Here is a 12,637-nt window from a genome sequence, read left to right as displayed (position 1 = left end):
TTTAAAAGGTTTTAGAATTAGACTGACAAATTAACAGTAGGAAAGGAAAAGTTAAGTCTGAAAACCTTAACCCAGAGATACTAGTACATAACCTCTGAATATATATGAAAGAAAGTAAAAATTAGTATGATTAATAGGTCTAATTTAAATATTTTGTCAACATTTAAGCATTTGTAAGGTTTGCCAAGAAAACTGCTCTACATGTCACATCTTACATATATCCAAGTAATCCTGCTTTAAATCCATTATTTAATTCAGATTTGGCCCGCTTTACAACATTGTGGTACCTTTGAAGGACCTTACAGGAGAAGTAGACTTACATTAGCTGTGCAGTTTATAGCTAACTAATGCAAAGAGCAGTGCTGTAGTAAATCTCGCTTTCTGACGTCTACTTTTTGGTGTCTCCGATAGTTTGCATGTACAAAATGTACATTTGAAGTCAGTGATTCACAATACTGACCACACAAGTTCTTACAATATTTATCCAGCCATCAGTGATATAATCTGACCTCAGACCCAGAAGAGGTACAGAACATCAACAGAGGCTTTGTGGTTTGGTAAGTGTGGATCGGTCATTGTTTCAATATTATGTTACTTCCAAGTCACAGCATGTGTTAAACTCTTTGCGGGTTAGAATCATCAGCTGGAGCTGGAAGAAGCAGCTTTGTCTTTCTGGAAATCTCTGATTAAACGTTTTGCCCCACAAGAGTAAATAATCCTTCCCCTGCATCTACGCAGTATTAATATTAGGGGTGCAACAATACACAAAATTCACGGTTCGGTTCGATACTTTGGTGTCATGGTTCGATATTTTTTCGATACAAAAAAATGTTCATGCTTTTTTAATTTGTCATTTATTAAAATTATAAATATATATTTTAACTCAAACGTACAGTTTTTAAATTTAATGTTGCTGAAACAACAAAGGGATAAAATAATAAATCTGATCGAGAAATCACTCATCTTTGGAAAAGAGAGTTTATTACAGAGAAATGGCTCTTTCCAAAATAAAAGCTATACTATAGCTTCTTCTGGGGTATACTCTCAGCAACATATTAAACATATCAGGTGCCCATAAGGAGAATCATGTGCTAACAGCTGTCTAAATGACTCGGGTAAAGTTTGTAGTATGCGTGCTTGTTGTTTTTGTCTGCTTCCACTTGTCTTTGCACTAGGATGATGTCAGCGTAAATGTGCAGTCATATTCATTTTGTTCCCACTAGTGCTGTCAGCGTTAATCTGAAATGACGTTAACGCCACAACACGGCAAATCTCCGTTAACGAGCTACCGCGGATCGCCCTGTGCGTGGGGCTGGACGGCATCAACACGTTAACGAGCAAACTGCGCTAAAGCATTGCGTGGCACATCCGACATACTGTTTTACTTTTGTCCATGACACGCTTACCTTCAGGGTCATACTTCACATGAAGACCAAAACACTCTTGCCAACTCCTCAGTAAGGAAAATCGCTATTGGTTGTCCTAAAAGTCGCTAGAAGTCGCCAAATGACGTCATCGCCTAATTTGCATAATTGGTCATGCTAACGTAATTGTAACCTACGTTGTTGGAGAGAGAAATAACATCCTGGAAGACACATAAAGTGAGTAAAAAACGTCCTAAATGCAGTTAGAATTTATTTAGAACTACAAATTAAATTTATTTTAGCAATTATTGTTTTTTAATGTCACAATTCCAACCCTGCTCCTTTATCCGGGCCTGGACCGGCAAAAGTGACCCGAAATTGGCACTCTGGTGGAGTTACTTTGTGTGTGAGAGTGTGTGTTTATAAGTAGTTTTAAACCTTGTGATCCACAAAACAGCATAACAGTAAAAGAACTGACTGCGTTACAGTCAGTGCGGGAGCAGCGGCTTCGCTCATGCGCGATTCATTTGCTGTTTGGACGCACAGGTGTGAACGTCTCCTGCCCTGATAGCAGCTGGGGGAGGACTATCCTCCGCCTGGGAGCGCTTTGGCAAGGGTGAGGTGCCCAAGGCAGCACCGCTGCCTGTTGAGAGTAAGAGCCATACGCGTTTTCACGTCAAAAAGTCGTCATAAATAAGTCTCCAGTAATACCAGAAAAAGTCGCCAGATTTGTCGCTAGTCGCTTTTTAGAAAAAAAGTCGCTAAGGGAGTCTGAAAACTCGCTAAATATAGCGACAAAGTCGCTAAGTTGGCAACACTGGACCAAAATAGTTCCAAAGGCCAGATCTGAATGAGGGTGAGGGAGGTTCAATTTGCCATGTTGCCACGAGCTTAACTACTGTCTTGCTAGCTTGCGCTGCACTCAGTGGATCTGCGCTCGACAGTGCAGCCTAGGCGGAGTAGTCGAATGCAGATCCACTGAGCTCTCAACACAGGCAGCATCGTCAGAAGAAAAGTTGATAAAATAAATTAAAAATTTTGTATTGTTCGATACATATGCATACCGAACCGAAAGCACTGTATGAACGGTTCAATATCAATACGAGTATTGTTGCACCCCTAATTAATATATATACATTTTCAAATTAAAATTACTTTAAGTCATGTTTTTGTAAAATCCTGTGTTTAAAAATAATTTAAATGATCTTAAAGCTATTAGCAGTGTAAAGAAACAAATGCTAAGACTTTATGATTAAAGCATCTACATACTGTGTTGAAGAGATTATAACTCCAGATGAAGTAGGGCTGGGCTGTACTTTGGTGGCACAGCCTCAAAACACTGGAAATGCTGCCCCCTGGTGGTGAAGGCTTTTAAAAAGCTTTTTTTTTTCACCCTGAGAAGTTAAACCCCTCAGATTTGAATTTAGGATTATTTACATGCCCATTCTTTCTCTTAATAAAACACTAAAAAAAGACTAGAAAACAGCAGTATATTTACATATTTATTTATATCAAAATATTTGTATAGACAGAACTGAAGTTTACATTTATGTAAAGTACTGAAACACAAGTGCACCTTTATTAGTTTTTGTATAAAAATGCACATCAGATGCCACAGTACAGAGGGGAAACAAGGGTTTAAAGTTAGAAGCTCGTTCTCAGATTATATATTTGTTTGATTATATATTTGTAGATATGTTCTCATATCATATCATATCATATCACATATTAACTGACAGCAAGGAAGTGCCATCTGTAGTGTGCCAGGAGACACAAAAATATATTGTTTAAAGATAGTAAAATAATGAATTGAGCGCTTTAGAGTGTCACACCGACAGTAAACCTTTTTTCCTCAACAAGACCTGAACAGCGCACCTTTAAAGTAACCAGGAAACAACATATGCCAAAACAGATACAATGAACTAAGAATGTAAAGGATAAAATTCTTTTAAAATTTTACTATTTAGAAACCAAGTTATAAAAGTCTTTCTGTAGGAATGTTTTTACACTTTCAGTGATCAAAATCATTTCAGTGGCACACTACAGGTTAGCTTCTGATAACATAACTGCATTGTTATTTTTTTATTGACACCAGCCAAACACGACTGAATGGAAACCCCACCCAGGAGAAAATTAATCTTATTTCAGTTAATGTTTGCTGAACTGAACAAGCCGGCAGCTCGACTCAAATACAAACAGACTGACTTAGATTTAAACAGTAGTTTTCCATCTGATGACTCCAGAGACTGCTGAAGGAACAGCAGTAATGATTCATAAATGAACATGAATACCTTTTTTTTTTTTTTTTTTTTTTGAAAGAGTAATGATAAAAAGTGCAAAGCGGTTACATAGTTTGACAGAAAAGTGCAAAAGCTTCATATTGACCGGGTCATATAATAAATAAAAAACAAATCTCTCCTCTTAGTTTTCTCTCTTCAGTCAGACAGGTTTTTATTTAGTTTGATTTCATTTCTTTCTCCACCGAACCCTATACAAGGAAGGTGATGGGATACCTGCCAGCACTCTGGTTTTCCCACATATTTGGAGGATTCTCTCAATAAAGCCTCACAATCTGCATGATTCTCAGTGTTTTTTCTGTTTGTCTGATGGTTTTCAAATGTGTGGTTTGCAAGAGTAATTTTTTGTTTTTTAGTTAATTTTCATTTTTACTTAAAGTTTGTTTCTTTGGTTAGCTTCCAGAGCAGGTTTTCTCATGTCAGTTTAATTTTTTTTATCAATTTCAATGTGTAAGTTTTAGTCACCAGACAGATTTAAGAAAATCAGACTAGATAAAAACAAAAGTCTGTAAAGGCAGGTGAGTCTCAGTCATGTAGATATCCAAGTCTCAGTAACAAAAGCACCAAAACCTCATCAGACATCTTGTTGACAAATCCGACCAAACTAACAAAGACTAAAACTAAAGATATGTCCTTTATATCTGTATTAATAACCTTGTTGTTCACAAAGATAATCTCTTTGCGAGTAGGACCGCCAGTCAAACACGTGTCTTCAGAGTAAAGGCACAAAGAGTCCACACACACACACTAAAAATAAAAAACGGACAACTGAGATGTGCGACTCTTCGGATTTGTAATATTGATTTCAAAGAAGGTTATTCACCAAATTCAGATTAAATGTTTGCTTCAGGAGTGAAAAGCTGGAACAATACAAATGGCAACCCTAACTAACTGAATTGGTCAAAGTTGTCAACACAACCAGCTTGAAGCAGCTTTCATGCAGGTTTACTGAATGTACTGATCTGAACGTCTACAGATACCGCACATATTGTATAAAAAAATAACAAAAACTCAAATAAAGCTAAAAAAAGACTTTAAAAAATGGTAAAAAATAAAACCATATTAACACTTGTTTAGTCTCTCTGGTTTCCTGCTACAGAAAAAAAAGTGTGGAGGGACCATAAATGCTGCCAGGACTCGGTGATATATTTACTATGACATCTGCCTGCTGTGGATTATTAAGACTCAAACTAAATTCACTTCCACATTATAGAGGTAGAGAAAGAAATAATGGAATAACAGCCGAACGTTAATGTCTGACTACATGTTAGGAGGAGACACTGTATGTGCATACTGACTCTTTATGAACCACTACAGCTGTCAGAAACCTTTTATAAAATGCCTTTAAATGTAAATTAAAATATAAAGGGAAAAAAAAGAAAGAAATTGGTGCAGGAAGCCCTGTTGCTCATCATGTTGTTCCCGCCAGCAGTGGAGACACTTCAGAGGGTGCATGACTGTTGTGATGTGATGCAGGGTTGTGCCCGTGAGTCCAGTCGTACAGGTGACTGCTCTGCAAATCAACCTCTGCTCGCAGATTTATTTTCTTTATTACGAAGAAGGAAAGAAAAAAAGAGGAAAAGATTAGGAACTACTCTTCCGTGGCATCATTTGTGGTTTTGTGGTATTTCAGTTGGACTGAAGCAACATGGGCTAATTTGTTCTGTACAGAAACTTATTAGCGGAGTCAAAGGGGGAGGGAAAAAAGGATTCCACTTAAATGACTTTCCTTTTTAAGCCCCCGGAGCAAGGCCAAGATCATTATTGTGTTATGTTACGAGTAAATCTGTCAAATAAGACCTTCAGCAGCTGCTGTGAGTGAAACAAAGAGTACCTGAAAATCTCTGATGTAGGTGAGGAAGAAGCTGATGAAGGAGAAGGCCAGAAACCATTCAGAGATTGTGCTGATAATGTGAGCCGTGTAACCCTGAAGGAAAAAGAGGACAAGCTTGAATGCTGCAGTAATACTAAATGAAGAGTATTTGTGTCCCAGTGGGAGCAGTTCATCTGCTCAGAGCTGCTGGCTAAAATCAAAGATCTTCTGTGGCTGTTGGTGCTGACAAAACCTTAAAAACTGAAGAACTAATACAATAAAACATATTTTTCTTGACTTGATAACTACTAAAAAAATACTTTGATGACTTTCAACCTTATAACACACTCAGAAGACTACTGACCGTCTCTCCAGGAGTCCAGTGAAGTTTGCGAGGTACGTCGACACCTATCAGACTGGTGTACATGATGACTGAAGATATAAACACTGATAGGCTGTTGAGGACTGTTTTCAGAGTCATCAGGACATCGGATATAACAAACAGTCTAAAAGACCGATGCAGCTGCCGATTATGGACTGCATGTTTTGCATCCTCGGTATTTACCCTTCGACTGATTGCCTGGTGATATTTTCACAGGAAAAACTGGATTTAAATGCTTCACCAGAACATTTTAAAGGGTTGTATTTATGCATTTGCAGCTATTCATGCATATGCTTTTATTATTTTTGTGTATAATGTGTCTTTTTTGCTTTTAAAAAACTTGCTTATACAAAGAGTTTAATTGTAATGTTGGTTGAAGCCAGAAGTGACCTAGAGAGTGGTTATTGCTAAATTATCATCTAGCACGTGTTAGCATGATGAACTGCACTTGTGCAACACGCATTAATCAGTTAGTTGACATTACTGCCAAGTAACTGACTGAATTTTATGGAACATAAACTTTTAAAGAGGCTTGAAAAGGCATGAAAACAGTGCAATGGCTCAACTGACTAATTCTGGAGTGTTTTATAAGCACACTTGCCAAAGAAACAGCCAACTTGGCTGAGGAACAAGAGGCACTGCTTCTATTGGCTTCATTCTCAGGCCCTGAGTTTCCTGCTTGTTTTAGATTAAAGCAAAAATGACGACTACACAGGGTCAGCGGGTCGAAGGATACTGCTGATGATGCTGCCCAGGGTCCAGAATCCGATGCAGAGGCGCAGCAGGTAGATGGTCCTGCTGTGGATGTGGGGCTGCATGCAGTAGGAGAGCACCGACTGAAGCATGATGTAAAGAGCCCCGAACCCAAAGGTGAGAATCGCCCCCACGAGGTGCATGTAGAAAAGGGTGGTCTTCTGCTCAGACAGACACAGAGATACACTGATAACACGATCGATGCGTCAGAACCTGAGCAGGTAGAAAATGATTCCAGACCAGCAGCAGCACGCACCTGGAAGTTGGCCACCACGCACATCCCGAAGGAGCTGGTCCAGCCCACCCAGAGCCCGATGCAGTTCAATCTGAGGAGTTTGAGATCGTCCACACCCAACAGAGCCTCCACCTGTTTGTAACGCACGTACATCGTGGCCATACCTGCAAGCACAATAACCATCAGCTACACTATGTGTTTGAGCACTTTTACTGTTATGAGTGTGTGTTTACACCATTTTTACAGAATAGAGCCGTGTGTGTGTGTGTGTGTGTGTGTGTTACCTAAAAAGGCTGACACATCCATCATGATGCCAAACACACACCTCTCTGGTGCCATCGTTCCTGTGTCACTGTAACACCAAACAAATGCTGGTTTATAAAAGTCTGGTTTGTTTCTTAAACAGATCAAAAGGTTGAATAAATTATTATTTAACATCAAAAATACTTAAATTTCTTCTGTGTTTGTTCAGACCTGATGTACGGCACAAAAGGATCCACGTGTCTCAGCACCACCGCCGTGATGTAAGGGAAGATGAAGGACGCCGCCGTCCAGACGACCAGAGCGGCAGGGAGGAAGCACATTCCCTGCTGGAACCACCACATGGCGCCCTCACTGGATGTGTGCACTGATGCTGATTCACTGTGCCCTGTCCAAAACATCAGCATCATCATTATTATGAGAGCACTCCATCTTTTTTTTTTATGTCAGTTTCCACCTGATCTGCGAATCAGCTGGGGAGTTGTGCACCATTACTTTAGCACATTTACCACTCAACGTAAAATTGAACATTTATACTGTGAAACACAGGAAGACTTGCAGCTCGCAAAGGTGAGCCTGATATCTAAATGTGAGTAAAAACAAGACCTTTCATATGCTCTAACATTCTTTGACCAGCCACCTGTCACACACAATGACACGGCCTGTTAAAGTTTACCCAAAAAGCACTTTTTGAAATTTTCTCCAGCAAATAATCAGAAACAAGAGCAAGTATTGGCACTCTGGATGTTTTATGTGTTACTTAATGTAACAGCCATTAAACATGCAGTTTCAATATTGAAACTATCATATATCCTATTATATTGATGGTCAAACTAGGTTACAGAAAAAAAAAAGCCATTCTGCTTGGATTTCAGCCTGACTTGATCTCATAACAACATCATTAACTTTAAATATTAAACTTTAACTTGTTAAGAGGCCAAAGAGGGTGAATATCTTGTTAAAAACAGCCCAACTCTACTGTATTTTTACACTGATATGTCCAGATACTGAGTAATGCTTTCACATGCACAAGTAACTGTGAAGATGTACATGCACCCAGTGACGAATGTTTTTAATCATTTTGTTTGTTTTTGCATGTGAAAGAGTTTAAGTGGGGTTATATTCTCCTATTTGAGATTGTGATTTAAGTGATCTGAAAAAAAAGTGCTTTGATCATTGTTTGTGACTGAGTCATAACCCTTCTGTTGAAAACGGGAAGTAAAAAAAAAATGTTAAAGAACTCATGAGACAGATTGTTACAACACAACTGGTTTGGAAACCTGTTCTGGTCCAATGATGATGTAAACCAGGATGATTAAAATAAACCTGAAGTGAATCCTTTCAGTTATGGAGGAGACATTTTGTATTCAGTAAGGAAATGTATATATGCACATTCACAGGGAAGTAAATGTAATTTTGGTACTTCTAATACAGAAAATAAACATTCATACAATATTTTTCGAATGCATCCTTTACTTTGTCTAAACGGGATATTATTAGTTTGTTTAAAGAAAACAAAATATCATCAGCTGTGTCTTTCTGAAATGTTTAAAAGAAATTAATCTGAACCTTAATCAGTTAACAACATATTTATATTGATATAAAAGCACTGTTCAACATAACACTTCCCCACACAAAAACAGCCAAAGTCAATTATATGGCTTTTAATGTCTAAGAAATAACAAAACTAGATTACAATTTTAGAAGGAGAAGCACTCAGTAAATTAAACACATACACCAGCATTAACCAAAATATCCCAGCAGCTGGTTGTTCAACATGCCCAGCATACTTTTTTTAATGGCCCAGAGCCATTGTGTCATTTTTTTTTACCTGTAAAGTTTAAAGAACAACACTTTCATGTTCGTAATAGTGTGACCCAAATAACTACTTGACATGGACACAATTTTTATCCTCAGTCCTCCCATCCCACATATCGAGACAATGGCCAGCATTTTTATTAAATGTAGTTTACTAGATATAACTAAAGAAAATACAGATTTAAAGGTGCATCCTCACCAAAAACCCAAATCAATAATTATTATAATAATTTTATTAAATATATACAAATATAATTAAGTTGTATTGTATTTTGGATTATTCTGCAGTAAAATTCTGCTACTTATTTTCTAAAAACGTACTTTTGAAGAAGTAAGTTTCAGTAAAAACCCTTGAATAATAACAGGTAATAGTTTATACTGTTTTTGCCCATTTTTGTGTAACATGCCATTTTCACTGAAGGGCAGGTAGATGAGTGAAATCACAGTTACCAGGTGAGAAAGAGGGAATGCAGAAGTGTACAAAGACTATGATATAAGATCTTAATTATTATTTCACCTCTTAGCAATAATGATGAGATGCACAAAAAAATGCTAAATTTTACTGGGAGCTAGCTTAGAATATACAAAATGTGTTTTGATATAGCACCAGACTTTCGTTTAACAAAAAATAACCAATACACCAGGATGGAATTTTTAAAAAGAAAATATCCAGGTAAGCCCATGTGAGTTACTGCATGACTCGTGAGAGACAAAAATGTGTTAGGGTACAAACATGAGTGCAGGAAATTCCCTTGTTCTCACTGAGGAAGCGAAACAAAGTGAAAATATCTCACAGGGGAGACGTTTCAATACCAAAGTGCACTGTAAAAATAGACAATTTAAGGCGTTTGACAACACATTAAGCTGCAAATGAACGCACGTATTTAGTTACACGTGAAAATAAACAACCACCTACAAACAGAAGGACCAAAACAAAGCATGGAGCTAAACTGGCAACATAAAGCCAACAAATACTGACAGAGACGTCTACAAAACATGGCTAAAACATGGTTAAAGCATGGCTAAAATCATAAAATTTATAGCAACCAGTTAGCCACCTAAAGTTAGCTTCGTTAAGTAGCCTTCACTAATGAATTTGCTGAATAGGACATCTTTACTTTAAAGTTTTCTCTCTTGAAGCAGACAGCTGCTACAGCGAGGAACCAACAATCGCAAGGAGAGAAAGTCAGTTTTTCTCTACTTCAACATAATGACACTCACGTTACTTGAGTCCTCCTGCGACCATAACCCCCCCAGCGCGCACAAAACTGCTCCAGTCACTCGTTTCACACCCCGAAGCAGTTTCTCAGACCTCCGGTAATCACCGTAATCGCCGGAAAAAGGAACCGACTCTCATTTATAATATAAACTTTTTAAAGCGCCTACAACGTTCGAGTTCCTTACTGAAAACTGCGCATGCGCCTGTCAGAAGCAACGAATATTACTTTACCTCCTGAATTTTGACTCGCAGGCGAGCTTGTAGGCATTAAGGACATACACTCAAAACTCATAAACTCAAACATAAATAAGTACATGAACAGCTAAAATATTAAATGCATTAAATATCTATGTGATGTTATTTGATTTTATTTTTCTTTATTGATTTTATTTCATTTCCCAAAGCAATGGACAGTGTGAAGAGAGGTAAAAAAAAGAAAAAAAAGAAAAAAAGAGTGTGTGTGGCGTGTGTGGAAACAAATTTCAAGGACAGCATAAAGCACAAAAGGAAAAATTTACAGCATATTGGTGAGACCTACTGTGATGTGTGGTTTGGTGACAGTGGCACTGACCTAAAGACAGGAGGTGGCAGAGGTGAAGATGTTAAGATTTTCACTTGGAGTGACAAAGATAGACAGGACATGTGGAGAGAGAGATTCATATATGTAGTGAAGGATGACATGCAGATAGTTGGTGTGACAGCTTAAATATTCCCATTTATTTCTCATTCATTCATTTTATTTCTAAAGTCAGTTTTAGTAGCCCATGGACAACCTACCTTAGGAGGTCACCAGCTGGTGTACTCCTATTGCTGGTCTCAAGTCCAGATAAATTGGAGGTCTGCATGAGGGCATCAAATGTTATAACAACTCTGTGCCAAATAAAAAAGTGTTGATTCATACACTATGGCAAACTTGAGGAAGTAATGGAGCAGCTGTCTTAGTTAGTGTTGGTCGTTTATAAGGCTGCAGGTTCTCTGAAGAAGATTTGGAGTGCTGACGTTTATAGTTATTCATCAGGAGAGTTTCTGGGATGTTTGTGTTTAGTAAAGTAAAATATTTTTGCATCATAGAAAAAGAACCTAAAGTGAAATTACCCACAAATCATTCTATCAATGGGAGTCCTTACCTGTTAAAGGTATTGTAATTTGTTTTTAGAGTTATTCAGTCTGACATGTCAGATAAAATAAATTTCAGCTTTGTTCAAACAGACTTTGCCAATGAGATGTTAGTTTTCATTAATATCTATAACATATTTCTGAGAGATGAGATCTGCTTTTGATATCAGAGAGTCAGGTTTCAGCTGTTACACATCATGACTTGAGTTGCTTTGAAGCCCTTTGATGTTCAAACGTCTTACAGGGTCCAGACTAATTTTTCTATGTTGTGCCAGATGGTTGTATGGTACAGGGCAACCAACAGTCCTTGGACACCTCATGTTCAGAGCAGTATTTTGTGCACAGAAGCTCTGTTCCTTGCTAAGTTCAATGTCAAACTCATGGCGGGAAAAACAACACCTGGATGGTGGAACAGGTGCACTAACTGGTGTGCATTCGAATTCAGATGGTGTTAATAAGTGTTACTTTAACCCAGCAATAGTGGTTCCCATATAAAATCTGTGGGAGAGTTTATTTGAACTCTCAGACTTTTTTTTAATTTTTTCTTTATTTTGCTGTGTGTTGTTTCTAGTTTTCCAACTAATCTCAATTCTGTGCTCTCAGAATGTGCAAGTCTGGTTTTTAAATTTTTCTATTTCAGTCAGGGTAAAACAATCATTCTAATAATCACTGATCAAAAAATATTAACCAAAGAATTTCTTTTGAATTTTATCTAAAAGGCTGTAATTGGGTTTTCACTTATGATCACTTGGGCTTTGAATGTTTAAAGGGAGAAAAGTTTTATAGCAAGATAAGATGGATTTTGAGTTGCCATGTAAATCTACTCCAGTGGAGTCAGAGAATTAAAAATATGAATTTTGAAATCAGCATTTAATCTCATTTATGTTATTTATGTGCATGTTTGTATAGCAGACACATAATTCTGTGGCTTAAGAGACTTTAGATGTTGATCTATCAAGCAGAACCTCCAGGGAAGCATCTGATCCTAAATCCCGCTGCAGCACAACAGAAAGCCCAAACATACTGCCCGACTCAGCAACAAGAGGAGAAGGAGCTTTAGCAGATGGTGGATCCCACTGAGCTCTGATCTTCGCATATTACATTCAGTCTGAGTTACATGAAAAGACAGAGAATACTGAGACAAACTAAATCCAAGGAGGGGCTGTCAAGCTGCTTTGGGAAGCTTTCTAGTAGCATGAAAAACTGTGCAAGTGTGGCGTTTAAAGGAACTAATATCACCACTGGGTGACAGTGTTTCACCAGAAGGTGTTTGTGTAGCTGTAGAAGAAACAAGGAAATCCTGTATTAGATCAGGGCGGTGCAGCGGTTTGCATGGTCACCTTACTGCAACAAGGTTCTGGGTTCAGACTTCCTGGTCA

At 37.9% G+C, this 12,637-nt stretch overlaps 1 protein-coding gene across 1 annotated transcript; it reads right to left on the bottom strand.

The window, feature by feature from the left end:
- Nucleotides 1-2,852: 2,852 nt before the first annotated feature.
- On the bottom strand, nt 2,853-10,341 carry LOC146387485 (DNA damage-regulated autophagy modulator protein 2-like). The gene is made up of 8 exons (XM_084929128.1): nt 10,145-10,341; nt 7,319-7,493; nt 7,129-7,196; nt 6,866-7,008; nt 6,593-6,770; nt 5,839-5,921; nt 5,496-5,588; nt 2,853-5,207 (listed from the first exon to the last, which is right to left on the bottom strand). The coding sequence occupies exons 2-8, from the start codon at nt 7,447-7,449 to the stop codon at nt 5,073-5,075; spliced, it is 831 nt and encodes a 276-aa protein (XP_084785254.1). The 5' UTR covers nt 7,450-7,493; nt 10,145-10,341; the 3' UTR covers nt 2,853-5,072.
- Nucleotides 10,342-12,637: the final 2,296 nt, after the last annotated feature.

The sequence above is a fragment of the Perissodus microlepis genome, chromosome 5, assembly GCF_051167445.1.
Source record: "Perissodus microlepis isolate ML-2025 ecotype Zambia chromosome 5, ASM5116744v1, whole genome shotgun sequence".
Lineage (NCBI taxonomy): Eukaryota > Metazoa > Chordata > Actinopteri > Cichliformes > Cichlidae > Perissodus > Perissodus microlepis.
This window is presented reverse-complemented; position numbering and strand designations above follow the sequence as displayed.

Bases quoted from the DNA above. Each gene is read 5' to 3' on its own strand.
- LOC146387485 (XM_084929128.1), bottom strand. From the start codon at position 7,449: ATGTGGTGGTTCCAGCAGGGAATGTGCTTCCTCCCTGCCGCTCTGGTC. The intron at 7,197-7,318 runs GTCTGAACAAAC...TTGGTGTTACAG, and splicing joins CCTTTTGTGCCGTACATCAG to TGACACAGGAACGATGGCAC. The intron at 5,922-6,592 runs GTATCCTTCGAC...ACAGCCTATCAG, and splicing joins CCTGGGCAGCATCATCAGCA to TGTTTATATCTTCAGTCATC.